This window comes from Populus euphratica, unplaced genomic scaffold, assembly GCF_000495115.2.
Source record: "Populus euphratica unplaced genomic scaffold, PopEup_1.0 scaffold6.1, whole genome shotgun sequence".
Taxonomy (NCBI): domain Eukaryota; kingdom Viridiplantae; phylum Streptophyta; class Magnoliopsida; order Malpighiales; family Salicaceae; genus Populus; species Populus euphratica.
In genome coordinates this window covers 4,688,565-4,714,547 of record NW_011499849.1, presented here as the reverse complement: position 1 = coordinate 4,714,547, position 25,983 = coordinate 4,688,565, and the positions used below count along the sequence as shown (strand labels likewise).

Genomic DNA, 25,983 nt, shown 5'->3' with positions numbered 1-25,983 from the left:
ATAAATTATTTTTCATGATGTTATTAAATTTAAAAAATAATTTATTTTTTTAAAATGTATTTTTCATAAAAACTAGAAACTACTTTTCAAAATAAATTTGTTTTACAACAAAGCCTTAGTTTTTTTTAAAAAAACTTAAAATTAAAATTTAATAATTTTAAATTTAATTTAATTTTAAATTTTAATTTTAATTTAATTTTAAATTTTAAATTTTAAGTTTTTAATTTTGAATTTAAATATTATACAAGACATACAAGACAGGAGTATAAATTTATTTTATTTTACTTGCAAGGAAAGCAAGACAAAACAAAGATTTTCTCACCCATAAAAAAAAGTTTCAAAACTCAAAACCAAATAAGCCTAATAATGAAGTCACTAATTAATTTAACCACCCTTTGCTTTGCATTGGTTATTGACTGGGCTTGCTGAATCCATATCTCTCTCGCGTTCAATTCGCCTCCTCTTTCGTCTTCTCCGATCCTCTCCTCTCCTCTCCTATCAAAAATAATTTTCTTTTCTTAAAAAATCATTACTTTTCCAAAATCGAACCTGACCGATTCTTTTCTCTAATGTAAGGATCAATTTCTTATTACATTTTCAATTTCTTGCTGTCATTGGGGATTTTCTCTGATCTGAGCCTCGTCATTTTATTTTACATCTCATTTTCTAACTTTTGATATTGAATGTTATGTGTGTTCGAGAGAGGGACTTACTTGATTGGTTATATGGTGATTAAAGAGATCTTGTTGTGATTATTCAAGTAAAAAGGCAGATTAGTGTATATACTTCATTTATTAAATTAAATGTATGTGATTTCGAAGCTAGATCCGCTGAATTCAAGTGATTCAAAATCATTTGAGCTAATTTCTTTTGCAATTCGTATAAGCTATTTTGGTTCTGTAGTATTGAAATTGTCTAGCATTGGTTTGAAATGGTATTCTATTTTGAATTTTCTTCTGTTTGGTTAATAGGTTTGCGTGCGGTGGGTAAATGTGTTGTCTTTAAAAGAAGTGGAAAATGGAAGAAGAAGAAGAAGAAAACAAGGAGATTGGAGAAAGTTGTGGTGCTCAGGAAGTAGATAGTTTTCTAGAGGAAGGTAGGGTAGGAGAATCTCCTCAGGAGAATGTAAATGTGATTAGTCGTGGTCAAGAGGAGATAGAAAATGAAAATCTGGTTATGGATGGGGATATTTCTGTAGATACTGATGATGATGATCAGTTTGAACTGGTGTCTTTAAAAGATCAAGAAAAGAGTTTTGGTGAGTTTCCGGCTAATAATATCAATTCTAACCGGTCATCGAATTCAGAGAGTGAGAGATTCTCGTTTGATAGGTTTGGAGAAATCTCTCCTAATTCATACAGTAATTATGGTGTTGAATATGATTCTTCCTCTGTCATGGAAATTCAACATGATCGCTCTGCATTGAGCCCTGGGCCTGAGACACAATTTGGTTATGCAATTAAGCAGTCACACTCGTCAACCAGTCTAGATTCTGGTTACTTTATTGATGGATTTTCACCAACTGGTTCACCGCAAAAGGTTAAGCCAAAAGCTGCAATGCCAAATGTGTCCCCAGAGTTATTGCATTTGGTGGATTCAGCTATAATGGGAAAGCCTGAAAGCATGGACAAGCTGAAGAACATTGTCAGTGGAGTTGAGAGTTTTGGAAGTGGAGAGGAAGCTGAGGGCATTGCTTACTTGGTTGTTGATTCCCTTTTGGCCACAATGGGTGGAGTTGAAAGTTTTGAGGATGAGGATCATAATCCTCCTAGTGTAATGCTGAACTCTAGGGCAGCCATTGTGGCAGGTGAGCTTATTCCTTGCCTTCCTTGGATAGGTGACAGTGAGGTTTTCATGTCCCCTAGGACACGAATGGTGAGGGGGTTGCTTGCCATATTACGGGCTTGCACAAGAAACAGAGCCATGTGCTCTATGGCTGGTTTATTGGGAGTACTTTTGGGGACCGCAGAGAAAATCTTTGTTCAGGCTGGTGGGTTAACAGAACATATGAGATGGGACGGGACTCCTTTATGCTATTGTATCCAGTACCTCTCAGGTCATTCTCTTAATGTTGTTGATTTGCATAGATGGTTGCAAGTAATTACAAGAACGCTTACTACTTCATGGGCATATCGCTTAATGCTAGTGTTGGAGAAGGCTATGGGTGGAAAGGAGTCAAAGGGACCAGCATCTACTTTCGAGTTTGATGGTGAGAGCTCAGGTTTACTTGGTCCAGGAGAGAGTCGTTGGCCGTTTACCAATGGTTATGCATTTGCGACATGGATTTATATCGAATCATTTGCAGACACATTGAACGCAGCTACTGCTGCAGCTGCTATTGCAGCTGCTGCAGCAGCCAAGTCAGGAAAATCATCTGCTATGTCAGCTGCAGCTGCTGCCAGTGCCCTTGCTGGTGAAGGGGCGACCCACATGCCTAGATTGTTCAGTTTCTTGTCTGCTGATAACCAGGGCATAGAGGCTTACTTTCATGCTCAGTTTTTGGTTGTTGAAAGTGGTAGCGGAAAGGGAAAGAAGGCATCTTTGCATTTCACTCATGCATTCAAGCCACAATGCTGGTACTTTATTGGTTTGGAGCATATTTACAAGCAGGGACTGATTGGGAAAACAGAGAGTGAACTGAGATTGTATATTGATGGATCCTTGTATGAAACTCGTCCTTTTGAGTTCCCTCGGATTTCAAAGCCACTAGCATTTTGCTGCATTGGGACAAACCCTCCTCCTACAATGGCTGGTTTACAACGACGTCGTAGGCAGTGTCCTTTGTTTGCTGAGATGGGGCCTGTTTATATCTTTAAGGAGCCAATTGGTCCTGAAAGGATGGCACGCTTAGCTTCCAGAGGAGGGGATGTGCTGCCTTGTTTTGGTAATGCTGCTGGGCTTCCCTGGCGAGCTACAAATGACCACGTTCGAGCAATGGCAGAAGAAAGTTCACTTCTGGATGCAGAGATTGGAGGGTCAATTCACCTTCTCTATCATCCCAGTTTGCTTAGTGGGCGTTTCTGTCCCGATGCTTCTCCTTCTGGTGCTGCAGGTATGTACATTATGCAATTATTTCCTTTTCCTTTATCTTCTACATACCATGGTGCCTGTTGTATCACTATCTGAAAGAAGATTTTATGTCTGAAGATGCCCCTCTGCTAGTGCAGCTATGCCTGTCTTTTTTTTTTTTTGCGCTCAATTTTTATCCAATCCTCATGTTTTCACTATAATAAATAATTCAATGAGTGGAGTTAGAAGATTTTATATTTCTTTACTTTTCTCTTTCCTCTCTTTTTTATTATTCTTATCATTAACAGTTAAGCCCAGTTTAAATTGTCTTCCGTCTGGTTCACCTGTTCATTGCCGGATTCAGTCCTAAATGACCTGACAACAAGTATTAATTTTTTTTTAGTTGAGGGCTACAGCATCAATTTTAACAAAACCTTTGATATCTTTTTGTGTATGGTTGAGGGCTTTCTTTTGTTTGATGCCCTGAATAATTTGGTCACTTATATGTTACTTCTTAATTTTTCTATTTGTGTCCGCTAAGGCATGCTCCGACGGCCAGCTGAGGTTCTAGGACAAGTCCATGTAGCTACACGAATGCGACCAGTGGAGGCTTTGTGGGCGTTGGCTTATGGAGGCCCCATTTCCTTACTTCCTCTAGCAGTAAGCAGTGTGCATAAAGATAGTCTGGAACCAGAACAAGGAAATGTTCCCATGACCTTTGCCACAGCTACTCTGGCTGCTCCAGTATTCCGAATAATTTCCATAGCTATTCAACATCCTGGGAACAATGAAGAATTGTGCCGCACTAGAGGGCCTGAGGTTCTCTCAAAAATCTTAAATTATCTTCTCCAAACTTTGTCTTCATTGGATGCTGGGAATTGCAATGGTGTTGGAGATGAGGAACTTGTTGCAGCCATTGTTTCCCTATGCCAGTCCCAGAAGCATAATCATGCCCTCAAAGTGCAGCTTTTCACTACGCTGTTACTGGATCTGAGAATTTGGAGCTTGTGCAACTATGGATTGCAAAAGAAGCTTCTGTCCTCACTAGCAGACATGGTTTTCTCAGAGTCATTGGTGATGCGAGATGCCAATGCTATTCAGATGCTGCTTGATGGCTGCAGAAGATGTTATTGGACAGTTATCGAGAAGGATTCTGTGAATACGTTTTCATCGAAAGAGGCAACCCGTCCAGTGGGTGAATTGAATGCTTTGGTTGATGAACTCTTAGTGATCATAGAACTTCTAATAGGAGCAGCATCTGCTGCAGTGGCCACAGATGACCTCCGTTGTCTGCTTGGGTTCATGGTTGATTGCCCTCAACCTAATCAGGTAAAGTTACTTTATTGACCATTATGTTTTGCTTATGATGTTAAATGTATATCAGCCATTTCAGCAGTCTGTATTTCCCCACATTTAACATGGCCTCCCATGTGAGTTTTCTCTGTGAACTTTGTCTGCTTTTTTTTTAAAAAAATAATAATAAGATTCATATATGCAGAATAAAAAAATAATAATAAGATTCATATATGCAGAATCTTGCTGCTGTATAGATGTGATAAATTATATGGTCCATTTTAATATTTTATGATGTTCTACACTGGCCACTTGCTTATAAATCTATCCTAAATGACTCCTGCCAAAAAAATCTTCTTTCAGGTTGCCAGAGTTTTGAATCTCATCTACAGGTTAGTCATACAACCAAATACAGCTAGAGCTTGTACGTTTGCAGAGTCATTCATAACATGTGGTGGTATAGAAACACTTCTTGTTCTGCTTCAGCGAGAAGCAAAAGCCGGTGAACATAGCATTCCAGAATCAGTGGCAAAGAGTGATGATAGCTTACAAGTTCAAGAAACTGAACTAGATATTGGTAAGGGTACTTCAGAAAGAAGAATGAATGATGAAAAGGAAAAGGACTTGACTTCTCTGGATCAAGATTATGAATCTGAACGTTTAGATAGTGGCGGTGGTGGCAGTCCTGCCACCTCTTCCCCTGGCATGAAAATTGAAAGGATGTCATCTGTTTCTGAAAACCCATTTATTAAGAATTTGGGTGGTATAAGCCTTTCTATTAGTGCTGATAATGCAAGGAATAATGTTTACAATGTTGATAAAAGTGATGGCATTGTTGTTGCAATCATTGGGCTAATAGGCGCTCTTGTAACTTCTGGTCATTTCAAGTTTGGTTCACATGCACCCTCTGATACTACTAGCACCTTTTTTGGTGGTGGCCTGCATGATGGCAGCGGTACAATGTTTGATGATAAAGTTTCTCTACTACTTTTTGCACTACAGAAGGCTTTCCAAGCAGCGCCCAATAGGCTTATGACAACCACTGTATACACAGCTTTATTGGCAGCCTCGGTATTTTTTTTCCAGTCTCATCCATTTCAATGAATGTGTTTATTAATGAATATTCTTGTTTTTCAAAAATATTTATTGTCATTGCAAAGTAAAAATATGTAAATGTTTCCTTATGATTTCAAATACAAATCCTCGAATGTTTTTCCTTACTATTTTGTTTGCTAAATCCTTTTGAATTTTGATGAGGTTTTTATTCCAAATCAACAAAACATGAAAGATTTAGTCATTCTATCATTATATCTCTAGGAGACCATAATTCTATATTACATGCTTTTTCCATTGAGGGAACATGCATGACTTTTTTGCACACACTCGTGCTTATTCTTTGCACTAGAAAGTCAAGGCTTAACGGTGATGTTAAGATTGGCAGTTTGCATTGCTGGTGCACCTTGATATTTCTTCTTGCCTTGGAATAACTGCTTTTTTATAATTGATCACAAGCATTCTATGTATCTACCTATCCACCAGTAGCATGCATAACTAAATGTTTGGTCATGTTTCATAGTTAAATAAAGTTGTATTTCAAAACTAAATATTTCATAGGAAATGTTGATTTTATTTCTGTTGTGAACGCTTCACCATATTTTATTAGAATCAGGTAAAACTGTTGTTTTAACTGTGGTCTGTAAGCACATTTAAAGTTGTGAATGAGATATTATGAGATTGTCTGTTGTTCTTAAATGTCTTGAAAACTCTAAATGGATGGCTTCATTATGATTTTTTTATTCACCAAAACTTCAAAACAAATCTTGTAAATCACTCCTTTGTTCTTTTCAGATTAATGCTTCCTCAACAGAGGAGGGGCTGAACTTTTATGATTCTGGACATCGCTTTGAACACTCACAACTTCTGTTGGTTCTGTTGCGGTCTCTGCCTTATGCATCTAGAGCCTTGCAAAGCCAAGCATTACAGGTATTTCCTTTTTGTGCAACATGCTATGTTTCTGTGCTGTTATTTCTGTGCAGGCATTTTTTTTGCTTTTCAGATCATTGTTGAACTGGATTTGTTTCTGGTATATAAATGAAAAAGAATGAAGCTTTATAATTGCCCAAGTTGTGCAGAAATTCAGTCTGCACTTTTTTGTCACATTAGTGTTGTTATTAATAAAGGCTACACAAGTTGATCTATGAGGTTTTATATGCTTTAGCAAATTTACCTTTAGCTACACTACTATACAAGAGTTTCCAATAGAGGGAATTTTTGAACTCTATGCTAAAAACACAGTAATAGTTTATGTTTCTTTAAATAATTGGAAAGCCAAAGGTGGACACCAGATATGGATTCTTGTAAGGGAGTGCTAATTTTATGTCATTTCTACTATGAAAGAAGTGGGTTGTAGATGCTATCTTTATTTTATTAAATGAGGTGACAGCCAAGAAGCTCCCTATAATACATTATTTTAAAAATCATTTAGACAGTAAGATTTAACAATGAACAACATATTCTCTAGTTTTTGGAACTTAGATATTGGAAGATTTTGAAGTACAGGAACTTGAAGGCTTATAATTTTCATTAGTATTCTATTTATTGGTTCTCCATAATATAGTTAAGTGGGTTTGCTCCTGCATCCTATAGTGTTTTTTCCCCATAGCCCTAGCTGATCAGCTAACAGGAGTATAGATAAATGTTCAGTTTTATTTCAGTCATCATGTTGATGCATAATTATTTTGTGGATTCTTATTTCTACAACAAATGTTTTTACGAAGTGTTCGAGGTAATGCATGATGTGCTGAATTGCTAGAAATGGCCATGTCAAAACCCCTTTACAAATAGTTGAAATAAGTTGAATATGTAGTCTAAATTCTCTTTTTAATCTCACATTTCTAGTTTTCCCGATCAAGGTCCTCTGTATTTTTAGTTTCTGAGCTGCTGCATTCTATATGATTTCAGGATCTGCTGTTTTTGGCTTGCAGTCATCCAGAAAACAGAAGCAGTCTGACAAAAATGGAGGAATGGCCTGAGTGGCTTCTAGAGATTCTAATCTCTAATTACGAGGTAACATAACCTGACATCATTATGGATTTATTTTGCTGATTTTATACTTAAATGTTATTTTGTAAGGGGCATGACACCTAGTTATGATAAGAACATTTTATATTTAATTGAGAGCTTTTATATTGATGTAGCAAGCTTTTGGAGTCATACTTTGATTATTCTTATTCATTTTGTGTTTTTAATTGCATTACTTGTGTTTTCAGATGAGTGCAACCAAAGATTCTAATGTGGCTAGCTTAGGAGACATAGAGGATCTCGTACACAACTTCTTGATTATAATGTTAGAGCACTCAATGCGCCAGAAGGATGGTTGGAAGGTGGGTGTTTTTCAATACCTTTTCTTATATTTTTTATATTATACATATACTAAAAGGACATGGTGTTTTCTGGTAGAAATGGTATAATGGTATAATTTTCCTTTTTTTATTGTATCAGTGGCAAAATTGTAATTTTCAGTTTTTCTTATATTTTCTCTCTTTATACTTGGCATTTTTATCATTTTACATTTGGTCTATTTATCACCATTTTTCTTCTTATCTTCATTTTTTTGTAATATTTTTCTAGTTTTTCCATTTTTTTCCCTTATAGTTTTTTTTGGGGAAAAAATATTATTTTTAGTTTTTACACTTTTAATATTTATCACTCTACACTAGGCCTATGTATGCTCTTTTTTTTTGTTCTTATCTTTATTCTTTTGTATTTTTTTAATTTTTTTACATTTGTTTTGAAAAATTATTATACAAAGACTAAGAAAATGATGTTTCACTATAGTAGTTGCAACATTGTTTCATTCATCTACTACATTAAAAACTAGTTTAAGATCTTACATGTTTTTATTGACGCATATGATCTTTATTATATGTAAGTATCAATTTTTTAAGTCATGGCTATATTTTTTACTCGATGTAAAAAGACATGTTAATTACACCTACATATTAATTCTTTTGTGTAAGAAAAAAAATTTATTTGACTCGCAACGAGGCGAGTTGGATAGATGCCTTAACACTTTGTTATTTGCATTTATTGGCACAAATGATTCTTGGTGTATTTAATTAAATGCATGTATAGGCCTTTTGATTTATAATTAGAATTAAAAAAAAAACACATTTGAAAAGCTTGCATATTTAATTTTTTTTGCCATAAAAATTATCTGACCCATGGTGAAGTGTGGGTCAAATAACTAGTATTACTCTATTCCCTGTTGGAAGATAGGATCCATAGACTACTTTTGATTGCTTGACCATTATGTTCCTGTTCTCTATTATTGATTCCAATAAAATATGTTTATAGTTTCTTCTGCGTATCTTGGTGTTTCCTGCATTTGACTAGAGTTAATGAAGCATCATTGTTGAATCAGCTCAATAATTGCAGATTTTGAAATGATATCCTGGAATTACTTCAGCTCAATAATTGCAGATTTTGAAATGATATCCTGGAATTACTTTCACAAATTATAAGCTTTGTGACAAGTGCAGTATACTGAAATTTTAAAGATATTAGAATCCTGCAAGTTAGAAACAACCTCAAAGTTCTCTTTGGAAGCTGATCTTCATTCCTACCTGTGGTTTTAAATTAAAAATAATATTGTGTTTTACAGATTTACAGCTATTACATAACTGTAGCTGTCAGTTATTGCCCTTAGGTGACAGTTTGAAACTTACTAGTTGTGCAAATACCTTCTGCATACACTGCTATGAAATCACAGCTGTTAATGGTGCTTATTATGTGGCAGCTTGAAACATATTACTAGTGTAAATATCTGTTACATATACTGTTTTGAAACAGTAACTGCCAATATTTTTTACCTGTACTTATTTTCTATATGTCAAATCTTTTCTGATATAATACACCCTTGTCAAATCTGTGTTGAGTGGATGTGTTTCCCTTAAACCCTGCTTATATTAGCTTTCATTTCCCCTTTACAGGATATTGAAGCTACAATTCATTGTGCAGAATGGCTTTCTATTGTTGGGGGATCAAGCACAGGAGACCAACGAGTTAGGTATTCCCCTATCTTACCGGCCTGTTATGAGGTTCAGTTAATTTCATGGATCATGATTGTCCCTATGTTGGCGGACTCAAAAACTGATAACATCAATTCTTGTCTCTTAGTGGGTTTCCAATGAGTTGATTCATTTTGTTTCCTTGGATTTTTTTTTCAATGATTATTGACTGTACTGCATGGACCATATGGTTGTTATCCAGATATCTATAGAATTCCCAAACGAACTTCACACTAGCTTCATGTGATATTTTATTCCTTTTCTGTAACCCATAAACTCTGAGCTACAGCTATTATTCCTCTCTTATTGATGATACCTAATAGCCAATATTTGATTTCTCTATTTGGTCAATCTTTTTCATCATTTAAAGACGGGAAGAATCACTGCCTGTATTTAAAAGAAGACTCTTGGGTGCATTGCTAGACTTTGCTGCAAGAGAATTGCAGGTTCAGGTAACTTTTGTGTTTCTCTGCTCTTTGGGAATATTATGCCATGTCATTTTTTATGCAATCTCGATTTTCATTTTGGATGAGTCTTAAAATGTATAAAAAGCTGAAGCAGGTGTGACCACCAATAGAATTATGCTAGAATAACACCAAAATGTAGAATTGAATCTGCATGGAAAATGTGCACAAGGAGTGGCAGTAGAGCAAGAAAAAACTTCCACTTGCTAATTGATATGTTCTTTTAATACTTTTAAAGCATTCATATGATTTCCCATTTAGGTTTTATCAACTCTCTTCTATTCCATTTGGAACTTAGTTCATTTCACCCAGAGTTCTATCCAGTTGTGGCCTAGCAGCATGTGATCTGACAATAACTTGCCTAGCATAATGACGACTGATATGCTGTTTTAAGGTGTTACATCCAAAATATATGTTGCCAGAAGGGGATATCCACATTATTTATTAGGGCATGCCAAATTTTATTTTTACCAATTCCATGTCAAGCACTACCAGCCCAGACTTCAACATAACATTCTTTATGATAACAACTAACTTCCATAATCAAACAAATTGGCCTAGTGTATGGGGAAACAAATATGAGTGCTGTGACTTTGTTATCATATGCATCCACTTCAAAGACTTTGTGGCTAGGTGGAGAGCTAGAACATTCTGTGACCATAGTAAACTTTGTATTTAATTGATGAATTTGCATTATGTGAAACTGTTATTACTGCTTGATTAGTTGAAACTCTTACTAGAAAGAATGGTGACAGCTATCTTTCACCATTTCTGGTTGGATTATGAGAGGATAATTGCACTTACATCCACATCAAACTTTTCTTTTGCTGCAGACTCAAGTAATTGCTGCTGCAGCTGCTGGTGTTGCAGCTGAGGGTTTGCCACCAAAAGATGCTAAGGTTGAAGCAGACAACGCTGCTCAGCTTTCGGTGGCTTTGGTTGAAAATGCTATTGTGATTTTAATGCTTGTTGAAGATCACTTACGATTACAAAGCAAACTTTCTTGTGCATCACGTGTTGCTGATAGTTCACCATCTCCGCTTTCTCTTGTATCTCCCCTCAATAATCGCTCAAGTTCCCTTGGTGTGGATTCATTTGAAGCCTTCGGTGATCGCAGATCTAGTGACTCTGGGGGACTCCCTCTTGATGTATGTATAATTTTTTCCCTTATGCTTGGCTTCTTTATTCATAGCACTTGGCAGCAAAAGATCTATGAATTTTATGCTAATTTCTACTCGGGATGTTTTGACATATATTTTCATCAGTTAATAGAATTTAGAATTTTATATTTCATATACTAACATGTGACTTCCTAAGGTCCTTGCTTCAATGGCTGATGCAAATGGGCAAATTTCTGCGAGTGTGATGGAACGTCTTACCGCAGCAGCAGCAGCTGAGCCTTATGAATCTGTTTCATGTGCTTTTGTGTCATATGGGAGCTGTATGATGGATTTGGCTGAGGGTTGGAAATTTAGGAGCAGACTATGGTATGGTGTTGGCCTGTCTTCAAAAACAGCTCCCTTTGGTGGTGGTGGAAGTGGATGGGAATCTTGGAGGTCTACTCTAGAAAAAGATGCAAATGGAAACTGGATTGAACTTCCTTTGGTTAAAAAGTCAGTTGCCATGCTTCAAGCTCTGTTATTAGACGAGTCTGGACTTGGTGGTGGTCTTGGTATAGGTGGAGGATCTGGTACTGGAATGGGTGGAATGGCGGCACTATATCAGCTATTGGATAGCGACCAACCATTTCTATGCATGCTCCGTATGGTGCTTCTGTCTATGAGAGAGGAGGACAATGGGGAGACCAGTTTGCTCATGAGAAATGTAGGCATGGATGATGGGATGTCAGAAGGATTTGACCGACAAGCTGGCAACATCATGTGTTTAGAAAACAGTGCTCGAATGCCTATGAGACAACCACGATCAGCTTTGCTGTGGAGGTAATAGATGTTTTTTCTTTAAACTTTTTTTTTTCCTTGAAGTTTCTTATGAGATAATGATCTTCCAAACTTCTAAATGAAATCCAAATTCTACCACGGAGATGTTCCTTTAAGTTTTGTCAAACCACTGCTAACACTATGTTGCCGGAGAAAATTGAATAAGTTTTCATGGGTGAGAACTCCCTCTGAGTATCTTCATACTTTTTCATAAGTATTTCTGAGTATGATGATTTAGTTCTCTTTACATGAAGCAACACTGATAAGTTGTGGTTGTAAATCAGCATCAAAAGGGGATAGGAACTGATTTTAAGAATAATTAGGCATATGTTATTGGCTGCAACCTCTTGCAGTTGGGTAACTCAATTAAGAAATCAAGCTACTTGATATTTTATACTGAACTGGGTAGCACTTGTTGGTATGCGTTTATTATAGGCACTCCCTTCAGACTTGCTCAAGTCAACACTGACTGGGGTGGTGCATCATTGTATTGGAAGAATCTCCTAGTTTCAGTTCTTGGGATTTTTTTTCATTTGATCTGAAATTATGGTCATCATGTTGCCTATTTCACCTCTCCAGCTACCACTGTCTTGCTTCTTCGTCTTTTTCACAACATAAAACCTGAATGTTTTAATTTCAGGTTATTGCTGTTAATTTATAGCGGGAAACAAGTGCAGTTTATGTTTTTCCTGGGCTTACTTGGACTATAGACTTGATGAACTGCTAGGGAACCTACACCATCAAAAATAGGCATTTAATGTTTTTCTTTTAAACTAATGAATACAGCACATTATCAGATAAATTACTTTACAGCTCATGTTTTGCTTCTTCATAATTTACTGCAATCTTTGTTCAGGTTTTTGTTAACCAATATAGGTAGTTAATTATAAACAGTTTAAATTCTTACCGGGAAAAGTGAGTCCTGCTTTCTTTGGGGTGCAAGAAGCATCATCATTTTCAGTGTGATTCAGCTCTCTCATGATATGTGTGGACTGTTCTGTGCGTTTATTTTTGTTTCCTGTTCATTCTCTTCTTTTCTATACCAATGCATATTCACAATAACATGTTGCATAGATGCTATTTTATTTATTACTGCTTTGACATGGGTTTTTGTTATCCTCAAGTCCTTAGTGTAATCTTTTTGGCTGTTGTTCACTACCATGTGCTATTGGCATGCAATTCTTGAACTAATTTGTGCTATCCATCTACAGTGTGCTTTCACCTGTTCTGAACATGCCAATTTCTGATTCAAAACGACAGAGAGTGTTGGTTGCATCTTGTGTTCTTTACTCTGAGGTTTGTTCTGCATAAAACTGTCTTGGTATGGTGTAACTCTAGACTACAGCTGTCGTTATATCCTCAGCTCTTATCCATTCTGTTGTTTATTTGTATCTGAGATCTTATTTTACAGGATTCTTATTTCTGCTTTCCACTTGCCACATGCTTATGCAGCTGGATACTGTGGTTGTTTTCATTTATGCAGATTCTTTTTTAGAAGTTAACATAGTGTAACATGTATGTTGCAGGTATGGCATGCTGTTGGCAGAGACAGGAAACCCCTCCGTAAACAGTACCTTGAGGGTATCTTACCACCATTTGTTGCTGTATTGAGGAGGTGGCGGCCCCTTCTTGCTGGAATTCATGAGCTTGCAACTGCTGATGGTTTAAATCCTCTTGTTGTTGATGATCGTGCATTAGCTGCTGATGCACTACAAATAGAGGTTAGTGAAGATGTTTACTTTGTTTAGTTATTTTCATGACTGTATTTTTTTGGCACCAATTCTTTGATGCTTTACTGGAGGGATTTTATTTTATGCTAGTTATCATATTCTTGTGCACCATGGTAATGTATGTTCCTAACAGACTTTTGATAATTGTTCTGCTGATGTATTTGGAGGCTAAGTTTTTTAGCAATTTTGTGTCCCAGAAGGCATATAAAGTGTTAGCTCATGTGGGAATTGTATTTAAGGAACTTATTATGATTTAGCATGTTAGGAAATGGAAGAAGATGGGTAGAGGCATATAATTGGAAGCGAATGTCTGTAAAACATCTCTAGGGTGAGTGCATGCCTGAAGTGGTGTTCATTTCTTTGTTTTTAAGCTTACGGTTGTCATCTGTTGCTAGCCTCTTATGGCTTAATTTCTTTCAGAACACAGTAAGTGCATTATTTATTTGTCTGTTGTCATTACACTGGTTTGGAAAAGTATTATAATTCTGCACCTAAATACTACCAAGAATTCATCTTTGCTTTTCTTTCATATTTCATTTAAAATTGTTATTTATTCTTGTTCGAATGTTTTTTCTTAAACCTTGGATAGCCAGCACCTGCTATGCTGTGGTTTCCATTCCACACCTTAATCACTTTTTAGAAATCTTTGGCGTTTTTCTCAAAAACAAAATAAAAATAAAGTTGGAATTGCTGTATTACATGAGGCATTTTAATCCATTTTCTCCAGGCTGCTCTCTGCATGATTTCTCCCGCTTGGGCAGCTGCTTTTGCATCACCACCAGCTGCAATGGCATTGGCAATGATTGCTGCTGGTGCTGCAGGTGGAGAAACCCCTGCTCCTGCAACAACTACACATCTTAGACGTGACTCTTCCTTGCTGGAGCGAAAAACTGCTAGATTACATACCTTCTCAAGCTTTCAAAAGCCTTTGGAAGTGCCTAACAAAACACCAGCTCATCCTAAGGATAAGGCTGCTGCAAAAGCTGCTGCGTTGGCAGCTGCGCGTGATCTTCAACGTAATGCTAAGATTGGTTCTGGACGGGGCCTTAGTGCTGTTGCAATGGCCACGTCTGCACAGAGAAGAAATGCTAGTGATATGGAGCGTGTTAGGAGATGGAATATTGCTGAAGCCATGGGAGTTGCATGGATGGAATGCTTACAACCAGCTGACACAAGATCAGTCTATGGGAAAGATTTCAACGCTCTATCCTATAAATTTATTGCAGTCCTTGTTGCTAGCTTTGCTTTAGCAAGAAACATGCAACGATTAGAGGTTTGAGTCATGCTAGCCTTGCATTATAATTTCTTGTATGATATAACTACCTGGATGAATTTTTATTTTTATTACTATCATTATTTTGCTAGGTTGACAGGCGTGCTCAAGTTGATGTTATATCTCGTCATCGTTTATCCAGTGGAATTCGTGCTTGGCGCAGACTTATACATTGCTTGATAGAGATGAAGAGTCTTTTCGGGCCCTTTGGGGACTCCTTGTGCAATCCTGAACGTGTATGTTGTGTGAGATAACTTACAGAAGTGTATTGCATCATCAAAACTGTTTGGCATTGACATGTTTTTATCTAATGTATTAGGTTTGCTGTTCTCATATTAAATTTCTTATTTATTAGATAGAGTAGCTTCTTTTCTGAAAAATTGTTTTTACAATTGTGTAGGTTTTCTGGAAGCTAGATTTTATGGAAACTTCTTCAAGAATGAGAAGATGTTTGAGGAGGAACTATAAAGGGTCTGATCATTTTGGTGCTGCTGCTAATTATGAGGATCAAATTGAGATGAAGCATGATAAAGGAAATGTTCCTGTTCTGGCAGCAGAAGCAATCTCTGTGGAGGGACTAAATGAAGATGGGGAACGTACAGAAATTGAGAATTTTGATGGTAGATCCTTTGATACTGAGCAGAGTGGGCAGAGTCAGCTGACCTTGTCTGGAGCAACTGATCAAAATATGCAGCCTCCAGCTGAACCTAATGACATTCAGCTTGTCAGGGACCAAGACTTGGAAAATGCATCTGCAGTTGCACCTGGTTATGTACCCAGTGAACTTGATGAAAGAATCATTCTTGAACTTCCTTCATCTATGGTCCGGCCGCTGACAGTTATGCGAGGAACATTTCAAGTAAGCTCTATGAGACTAGCATGGCATCCTTTTTTAATCATCCACCAAATTCTTTCTCTTTTTCATGTTTTTAATCTTAAATTTATGATGTTAGTCTCGTATAATTTCAAATGGTGCTAAATCAAGATCTTAAAACTGGGTGCAAGAAACCAGAAGCAAAGAAATTTTGTTTCTGATGAGGAGCACTTGGAAATTGAATTCAACCATTTAGAGCTTCCTTGGTTTTGTCCAATTTTGGAATATAGAGACGCAGGGAACTTTAAGTAACACTGTAATTCATGCTTGTTGATTTTATAATTATGGTGGAGGATCATGGAGTTGACTGATACAACTTAGATGCCATTTGTGGTAATTTTCAAGCCCAACTTGTAGTGGAAATGATGCCAGTAGGTGTGAGATGTGGCCCTATGATATTGTTGCAGTGTTCAACGAGCAGCAATTGTCTTTGGTTTGGAAGTTTTCCGTATAAAACCATTCTGATTTCTTTTCATCATTTACCCTGCTGGTGGTGTGTGCCATTGTAGCACGTGGCATTCAATCTTTTCATAAATGTGTCTGCAAAGCACTCTACTGCTTTCAACAAATAGGATGTAAAGTAGAGCATTTTGCCTGTTTCCCTTTTGAGAACTTGAAAACTAGAAACTCTTGACATTTTTACTCTGAGCTGTTAAGTTGGATGTATTTACTGAGCAAATAAGTAACTGTTTCTTCAGGTAACTACTAGGAGAATAAACTTTATAGTTAATACCACTGAGAGCGATGCTGATGGAATGGTATCTTCTGAATTGGGAGTCCAAGAAAAGGATCACAGTTGGCTGATGTCTTCCCTCCATCAGATTTATAGCCGACGGTAAAATTTTATTTGGCTTTTATTAGTGTAACTGGAATTGTATTTCTTACTGTTTATTCTTTAATTTTAACAACTAAGAATCTTTATAAATTTTTTCGAAGATGAACAATTTGAGTGTCTTATATTCTGATAACATGTTTGATTACACAAGTTGTTTGTCAGAAGAATGCAATTGTATTAGGTGGGTCATAAGTATATGATTTTAAATTGAGTTACAACAAGGAAATATAATAACTTTGGCTTACCAAAAACAGCTGACACACTCTTTTCTTTCGTAATATGTGGGGGGTGCAAGTTGGTTTGGTTTAACGGGTCATCTGTTGGTTGACTTTAGGGCTCTTGGTTTGCTCCAGCTGATTTATGATTTTACATGTTCTGGGTTCACATGTTGCATTAGCATGCTAGCCTGATATGCAAGCATCATTGATAGAAAGTTTCTTGACTTACTTTAGAAAGATAACACCAGATTCATGCAGGTTGCCTCTATTGAGATGCTTTATTTATTGTTTTCCCACACGAGACACTACATTAAATGTCATATATTTGAGTAATTTGTATTATAGATATAATGATTTTTAGCAATGTCTTCTGAAACACAACCTTGATTTTCCTTGATCTGGAAGGATTGATGTGTTATTTGGCACGGTCCTTATCTTTCCTTAACCTTTGTAAAATGGGAATAAGGAACCTGCTGTCAAGTGACTGTACTCACCTTAAAGCTTTTTACCTGCTCAGTGCTTATTGCATTCTGTCTGGTCATGAAATCATTGTGCTTTCTCAATTGCTAACAACTATGAAATCTTTAGATTTAAAATACTTTAGGAGTCATTCTTGAAGTTATTTTTTTTCTGAATTCAGAATGTAAGCAGCTTTTCTATTGTATACTATTAAATGCATTCTGGTCCTACTAAGAACTGGCATTAGCACATTATCTAAATGTCAGTCCTACTTTCCAGAAATTGAGCTGTTTAGCAGGTGTGATTCTTGGTTGACAGACATTAGAAGTGTGCATTATAACCTGCAACACGCATATCCTTTTGCCCAACTTCATATGATGCCTTGCTTCCAGAATTTTATTATTTTTTCAACTCATTTACTGACCATAATAATATCTTCTGGTATCATTTTAAATGCATGAAGTTATGACACTTGCAGCAGAAATTGTTATATTGTGTAGCAAGGCCATAATATCATTTTGCTTTTGCTCTTCACTCATCTCCATACTGGTTTGCTGCCATCTTCAGGTATTTGCTAAGAAGAAGTGCTCTGGAATTGTTTCTGATTGACCGATCGAACTTCTTCTTTGATTTCGGGGTATTTCACTTGAAATTTATCCTGATCATTTTCTTCTCCCATGCTAATAGAATTCTGCCACTAATATTTGGTTCTTATTTGTCTCTTTAGAGTACTGAGGCACGGAGAAATGCTTACCGAGCTATTGTTCAATCAAGACCTCCTCATTTGAACAATATTTATCTGGCTACTCAGGTTTTTAAATCTCTACCTGACTATAAAGTTCTTAAATGGGTGCACGTGTGTTTTTGTGCCTGTTGGATGTTTTTTTGTCTCTCACTTTGCTATTATATCAAGAAAGCTGCTTGTGTTTTCCTGTTGTAGAGACCTGAGCAACTTCTGAAGAGAACTCAACTTATGGAACGTTGGGCAAGGTGGGAGGTATAAACTCAAATTGACTTCAGTAATATGGCAAGTTTCATTCACATTTGCAACATTAATTCAGAATAATAACAAATTTCAACGCAACCATTGTGCAGATTAGCAACTTTGAGTATCTAATGCAACTCAATACTCTAGCTGGGCGTAGTTATAATGACATCACTCAGGCATGTTTCTCGGGTAATTTCTTGTTCTAGTGTGGAAGGTTGTGCTTGATATTTCTAAATTTTCTTGTTACCTTGCAGTATCCAGTTTTTCCATGGGTTCTTTCCGATTACAGTTCAAAAAGTTTGGATCTTTCTGATGCTTCTTCTTATCGAGATCTTTCAAAGGTGACATAACTTGAATTAGTCTTCAATTATAGTAGAACTGCACTCTCTCTACTGTCATTATAGCTTGATATATACTTGCAGCCTGTTGGTGCTTTGAATCCTGATCGGCTGAAAAAGTTCCATGAGAGATATTCTAGCTTCGATGATCCAGTCATTCCAAAATTCCATTATGGTTCTCATTACTCTAGTGCAGGGACAGTAAGTTATTTTTCCCACTTAATCTTGTGAAGTTTGTCCTCCCATCATAATTGTCTTTACCTGTGCATTTCATTTCATGAAGATTCTTCATTTCCATAGTTTTCTCGTATCATGATTATGGGATACTAGTTACGAAAGTTCTTGAAATCAAAGTGTAGCATATCGGGGAATCACAAAGAAGAGAAACCTATATGGGAAGAGGGTACTTGACAATGTTTATGATGCCTCACAATTTACAACATAGTTATCAGAAGATAAATGCCTAAGTCCTACCTGAATTAGCCTAAGTAAAGATGCAAATTATCAGACCCTATTTAAAACGGAACCTGGTTGCAAGATACAGATTTTGGATGAATGTTACAGATTTTGAAACTACTAGTGATTTATGTAGGTTTTTATGAATAATATTCATTTAAAATTATAAATAATGCATTCTACATGTGATTTATGTAGGTTTTTATGAATAATATTTCATTTAAAATTATAAATAATGCATTCTACATGTGGTTTGCAGAGTAGAATTGAGGTTTTTGGATTTTTAACTCGATTCTTGTATTTAATTGAATGTAGATTTGTGTTTATGCACCAATTCCATCCAGCTTGTGGCACAAGTTCATGAAATACTAATCAGTTGCACCTGATTGCCTTGCTCCCCCCTCCCCCTTTCTGATTTTTCAAATGATGTCTTTTGTTCCATTTGAACCATTTTTCCCTTGATATATTGTGTTTTCTGTGTTTCCTTTTGTCTATACCAATAAATTTAATGCCAATTGGGCATGTTGTTTAATGCTATTGTACAGCTTGAATGCTTGATGTGCATTTACTGCAGTTTATATGATTAATGGTGGTTCTGTGTCAGGTTTTATATTATCTTGTTAGAGTTGAACCGTTTACAACACTCTCAATTCAATTGCAAGGTGGAAAATTCGATCATGCTGATCGGATGTTTTCAGATATTGCTGCTACCTGGAATGGAGTTACTGAAGACATGAGTGATGTGAAGGAATTGGTATGTAATATGTTCTGTCTGAAGATCCGAAACTATCAATAAAGCACTACCTTTGTTGAAACATTTGATTAGAGTAAAATGCCCTTGTTATATTATTTAATGATTGAATTGAATTTAACTTTACTTTCATTTTGTATTACTTCAATTTTTTGACAGTTAATGAAACCTTTCATGAAAAAAAGAAATTACCTCAATTTAAATACCATATCAATCTTCTTTCTCATTATTTTTTTTAACAGGTTAAAGTTTCTTTTCTTGATCAAGAAAAAAATATTACCTTAAGTTACTTCCCCTTCCCTGTGTTTGTGTTCTTTCTTGCTGTTTTTCACCTTTCTTTTGTAACAAGTCAAAAGGCTATTTTTAGTCTTGATGATTATTTAATATTATCTTTTACTTTTTATTCAGTAAGAATTGTTTAAACAAGATAAGTAAGAAAAACTTAATAATAATAATTATAATAATAACAATAACAATAACAGTAATAATAATACTATTTTATAAATTGTCTTTATCATTCTTCAAAATTTTATGTAGAATAGAGAACAGATTTGCAATTCACAATCTTAACCAAACATTTGATTCAACTAAAATATTTTAAATTAAAAAAAAGGAAAAGTTCATCAAATTTTGAAAACCCTTGAAAAAAGAAGAAAATAATCTTCGAGTTTTATTCATTTTCTTTAATGGTAAGGATTATATTAGATACAAATAGAACTCCAACTCACAAAAGGATTTATATTTTTACAAAATATTTTTAATTTATTCACATAATTTAGTTTGATAAACTCAAATGAGTTATTTTATTTTATTTTTCCTTTTAACTGATGATACATTAAATTTTTAACAACTTGAGTAATGCATGTGCTGAAATGACTTGTTAGCATAAAAGGAACCACTTTATCTTATTGTATGCTTTGATCCTTTGTCTTGTGTCAATAATGATCACTTGTTCTTGTGTGCACTTTTTACATTTTTTTCCTATGATAATAAGTTGTTGCTCATATCTTTGTCTACGTAATGGCAATTAATAACTTCTTCCTTTTTTTTTCCCTTCTGGGGTGGTGGGTTCTTGTTTGCCTTAGGTTCCTGAGCTGTTTTATCTTCCCGAGATCTTAACCAATGAAAATTCAATCGACTTTGGTACAACACAGTTGGGTGGAAAGCTCGGTATGTTTACTGCCATATTTTAGTGAAGTAAATGAAATTCAAAGATACAGAGTTGAAGTCTTTACTGTGATTAAATGCTCTTTCAGATTCTGTCAAACTTCCTCCTTGGGCTGAAAATGCTACTGATTTTATTCATAAGCATCATATGGCTCTTGAAAGTGAGCATGTATCTGCACATTTGCATGAATGGATTGATCTCATATTCGGGTAAGATTTGAGCAAACTTGTTTGATTCCATCAGTAATGTCTCATTCTTGCACGCCCTTATGTTTCATTATTTGCAATCTTATTATTTTCCTCCCGGAAAAAAAAATTATATGCAATTTAACTCTGGAATTTTCATTTCAACTGTTTAATGAATTGGATCATGCAGCTTTAAGCAACGTGGTAAAGAAGCTATAGCAGCAAACAATGTTTTCTTTTACATCACCTATGAAGGGGCGGTAGATATTGACAAGATTTCAGATCCAGTATGGGAACTCTACTATCCTCTGTTGTTTGTTAAAATGAGGTTTTGTTTCTTATTTCTTATTGTTATATTTTTTTGGTTTATTTACAAAAAGGCACAACAACATGCCACACAAGATCAGATTGCATACTTTGGACAGACTCCATCCCAACTTCTGACTGTTCCTCACTTGAAGAGGATGCCCTTAGCTGATGTTCTTCACTTGCAGGTATGAATTTGGCTTAAATCTGATACAGTTGTGGAAGCATGTAATACTCTTATCAGCATGTATGAGTCCAAGTTCTTGTTTCAATTCATTTTTCACTTAGCCTTTTGCTCTCCATGTATACTGTGATTTAGTGTGTGATAATGGCTAAAGACTCTGCTATTGACACATGCTATCAAACCTACACCTGTATAGCTAAGATTTCATGATTATATAGATGATATAAATTTGATATTCTTCAAGGACAAGAACACTCAATTGGATATGCTGGTTTAATAAGTTAACCTTGTTTATGAACAATATATGTACCTGCTTCTTAGAGGAAGGTCATGGTAATTGGTGATGTAATGATCATTCAGCATGGAGGAACATATTTCATTGGTTTTCCCTGGACTAGTCCTAGGGTTTCAGATTGAGATTAGAGGCTGGACATTTAGATAGCTGATCCATTAGATGCAAGTTGGACAACTTGATAACAGTTGATGGTGCTTTTGATAGTAATTAAAAAAAAAAAACCTTCTTTTGTGTTTGAATTGGTGAATTGCATGTTGGGATATTCCATCATAAAAATCATCAGTATTAATTTAGAGCACGTTATTCTGATTTAGATTTTCATTTTATGTCAGACTATCTTCAGGAACCCAAAAGAAGTCAAACCATATTCTGTTCCAGCCCCAGAACGCTGCAATCTACCTGCAGCTTCCATTCATGCATCTTCAGATGCTGTCATAATTGTTGATATAAATGCACCAGCAGCACATATTGCCCAGCACAAGTGGCAACCCAACACGCCAGATGGCCAAGGCACACCTTTCCTCTTTCAACATGGAAAGGCCTTAACAAGCTCTGCTGGTGGAACATTCATGCGAATGTTTAAAGGGCAATCTGTGTCTGGTGGAGATGAGTGGCATTTTCCCCAAGCACTTGCATTTGCTTCATCTGGGATTAGAAGCAAAGCGGTGGTTTCCATCACTCATGACAAAGAAATAATTACTGGTAAGTATTGATTGATCCACAAACTGTCTGCATACAATCCAAACTGGAATGAGATGCTTGCATTCCCTTCCTAAATCTGTCAAAAATATTCAAGGCTTAAAAGTTTCACCTCCTTTGCTAGCATTGGCTTCCACTTCAAATTAGAAAAGAAGTGTCATTTGTTACTATCCAGTATCATGTTGAATACTTGCCTTAAAACTACATGAGTTTCTTGTCATTTCTGTTATGATGATATTAGATGCAATCCCTTCTCTACTTTTGTATGCCTGGCATGCAATGTTCATTGCCTGGCTAAATTGAAATTTATGTTCGCATGAAATAATAGAGGTCTTTAGGGCCTTTATATTTTTTTATTATTTCTTTTTCACTTATACCAGAAAGGTTTTAAAACATAATTTCTGGCAAGCAGGGGGGGGGGACTGTTGCAACCATTTGATGTTGTATGGTGTTTTAATTCTCTGCAATTATCTAGGAAATTAGACTGAGCATCGACTTTGCTTATTTAATTCCAAGCTTTGAAGGTCAAAGGAATTAGAAGTATCCTGTGGACTTATAATGTGAAGGGTAAATTCTTGAATCAGTTCTAATCAGGAATCAGGAGTTGGTCCATGGTACATGGTGAATTTCACAGTTCTGGCTGATAGGGTTTACAAGGTCATTTTGCTATCCGAACTAGTGAATTTTTGTTGGATGGTCAGGGTGTGACAGGGAAGACCTCAAGGGCTTGAATGGGTAGGAAATATAGAAGATTCTAGAGTTGATATTGAATTAAATTGCTTGCAAAAACCATTGAAAATATCAAAAAGTGGTGCACACTAGGGAATCTTTATCCAAGATCCTCAATCAAATGAAAGCAAGCACATTTTCCTACCCTTTTCTTTCCAAGAAAATAGAGGGAAATATTTTTATGTGAAAAATCATCACTGCATTCTTTAATTACTTTTCATTTTCATTTTTATTTCGACTCTTTTTTCACTTGAAAACTGTATGGCACCTTGATACTCTTAAGGGTGCCAAGGGTTTCGGCCAAAAAACAAAAGGAGAAATTCCACCCTTTGATCCATGCTTATATGTGCTCTAAGTCTAACATCTATGCATAAGTTGTGTTATTTTTTGTCATTTTTTTTCTTTTTATTTTGTTTGATTTATAGTTGTGTTTTGCTAAATTTTTCCTCACTATCATATGAAATTTGTTTTTCATTTTCCTGAAAAACCAATATATTGATTCTTCTATGGCTATATTTAGGTGGACATGCAGATAGCAGTATCAAGCTAATATCAGCAGATAGTGCAAAAACCCTAGAAACTGCCATTGCACATTGTGCTCCAGTCACTTGCCTTGCTCTTTCTCCAGATGGCAACTATCTTGTCACGGGATCACGGGACACTACTGTACTACTCTGGAAGATGCACAGAGCTTTCACTTCGAGCTCAAGTAGTATCTCAGATCCTTCCACAGGCACTGGAACCCCACCTACAGCCGGTAGCACTCTAGCAACTAACCTGGCAGAAAAAAGTAGGTGGCGTCATATTGAGGGTCCGATACATGTCCTTCGTGGTCACCACAGAGAAATACTGTGTTGTTGTGTCAGTTCAGATCTTGGGATCGTTGTTTCTTGCTCCCAATCATCAGATGTACTGTTGCATTCTATAAGAAGGGGTCGTTTGATCAGAAGGCTGTTTGGTGTGGAGGCCCATTCTGTTTGTCTTTCATCCGAGGGGGTTGTAATGACTTGGAACAAATGTCAAAATTCTCTAAACACCTATACTCTTAACGGGATACTAATTGCTAGAGCACAACTTCCTTTATCTGGCAGTGTTAGTTGCATTGAAATATCTGTGGATGGGAAGTGTGCTTTGATTGGCATGAACTCATGTCCAGAAAATCATGGATCCTCTAATAACAGCCAAAACTTAAGCTTAAAAAAGACAGCGGCTGCAGATTTTGATCTGGAATCAGTGGACACTGGTGAAGATAACAGATTAGATGTTCCTGCCCCGTCGATTTGTTTCCTGGATCTCTACACACTAAAGGTATAAGAAACTGAGAATTTTAAATTGTTAATATGTGTGACCGTCATCTTAGTATTTTAAGTGATGACCGCATGTGCTCCCTGACATATGTTAAATGGACTCTGGTACTCTTGGCTGCTGCTGCTAATTTTCCCTCGCTGTTTCAATAGACAGACCTGTTATTTATATGTCCTGGCATGATAACATAGACATTTTATGTAGTGCCCAACAGATACTTCACTTAGTTCTGAAGTGTCCTTAGTTATTCAAGATTTTGCTTATGATACATCTGTTACATCTCACTGTTAATTGAATTTTAGTAACTAGCATGCCACATTTTGTCCAGGTATTTCATGTTCTGAAACTTGGAGAAGGCCAGGATATTACTGCTCTGGCTTTAAGCGATGATAGCACAAATCTCGTGGAATCAACTGCAGATAAACAGTTGATAATCTTCACTGATCCTGCTGTAAGTTCAATTTTTTCACGTTCTTGTTTCTCTTAACAGCGGGTAATTCTATGATAATGTGCTCCTGGTCTTGTTAGTACACGTCTAATGGACCTTTATCCCCAAAAATCTCATATTTAAGCATCATGTGTTCAACTTGCTAAACCGTCTCATGGCAACACAAAAACTGCTAAATGCTTGGCCCTTTATATTTTGAAGTAATCTACAGCGTTCTCACAAATTTGTATTGTTCAGTTTGCTTTGCCTTCTTGTGTGTATTTGAAAACAATGCTTTTTGGGGGGAAATAGTCCAATATTTTGTAATCTATTTCAGTTGTTTGTGATGCACGTAACCCTCTCATTATTTTGATTGAAATGCTTGCTGTTAATGAAACCTTATTGTGACTCCCTTGATATCTGCTTGCAGTTGAGCTTGAAAGTGGTCGATCAGATGCTCAAGCTTGGTTGGGAAGGCGACGGACTGAGCCCACTTATAAAATCATAGCATTTAGGCCTCTGAAATTTTTTATTTAGTTGAATCCAGAAAATACGATATCCTGCTTTAATGTCATTAATGTATACGAGGGTATGCTTGCTGCCCTAGATCAGATATGAAGTTGATTTACAGTCCGCGGCTGTCCTGTGGGTGTAACATGTATTTGACCAGCGGAACAACTCTCTATGTCCTGAGCCTGATTCCACAGAGTGTTTACAGCATTTTTTGATTCTTTGTTGGGTTGTAGTTTGCTGTCTTGGACGAGTTATTATTCCCTCAAGGCATGAGTTCATTTTTGGCCATCAATTCTTCTGATGATTTTGTAAATGAAATATTACAGCATTCCATCTCGTATCTTTGTACATGTATTTACCCAATTTACTTCGTCAAAATTGAATATAGATAGTTGAAGGTTCTGGTTAAAAAGTTAGATGGCAGTGTTCCAAAAATATTTTGCCTAACTTTGTAAATGCTGTCCTGAATAACTGTCGA

The 25,983-nt window shown here is 36.1% G+C and overlaps 1 protein-coding gene across 1 annotated transcript; it reads left to right on the top strand.

The window, feature by feature from the left end:
• Positions 1 to 354: 354 nt before the first annotated feature.
• LOC105120826 (uncharacterized) lies at positions 355 to 25,917 on the top strand. The gene is made up of 32 exons (XM_011019211.1): positions 355 to 571; positions 972 to 3,052; positions 3,551 to 4,338; positions 4,666 to 5,373; positions 6,151 to 6,285; positions 7,264 to 7,368; positions 7,572 to 7,685; positions 9,294 to 9,370; positions 9,742 to 9,823; positions 10,669 to 10,983; positions 11,153 to 11,775; positions 12,984 to 13,068; positions 13,299 to 13,493; positions 14,230 to 14,775; positions 14,868 to 15,011; positions 15,176 to 15,634; positions 16,348 to 16,484; positions 17,729 to 17,798; positions 17,889 to 17,972; positions 18,102 to 18,158; positions 18,257 to 18,325; positions 18,404 to 18,490; positions 18,572 to 18,688; positions 19,548 to 19,697; positions 20,780 to 20,864; positions 20,951 to 21,071; positions 21,238 to 21,334; positions 21,428 to 21,541; positions 22,165 to 22,534; positions 23,781 to 24,568; positions 24,894 to 25,016; positions 25,423 to 25,917. The coding sequence occupies exons 2-32, from the start codon at positions 1,018 to 1,020 to the stop codon at positions 25,498 to 25,500; spliced, it is 8,958 nt and encodes a 2,985-aa protein (XP_011017513.1). The 5' UTR covers positions 355 to 571; positions 972 to 1,017; the 3' UTR covers positions 25,501 to 25,917.
• Positions 25,918 to 25,983: the final 66 nt, after the last annotated feature.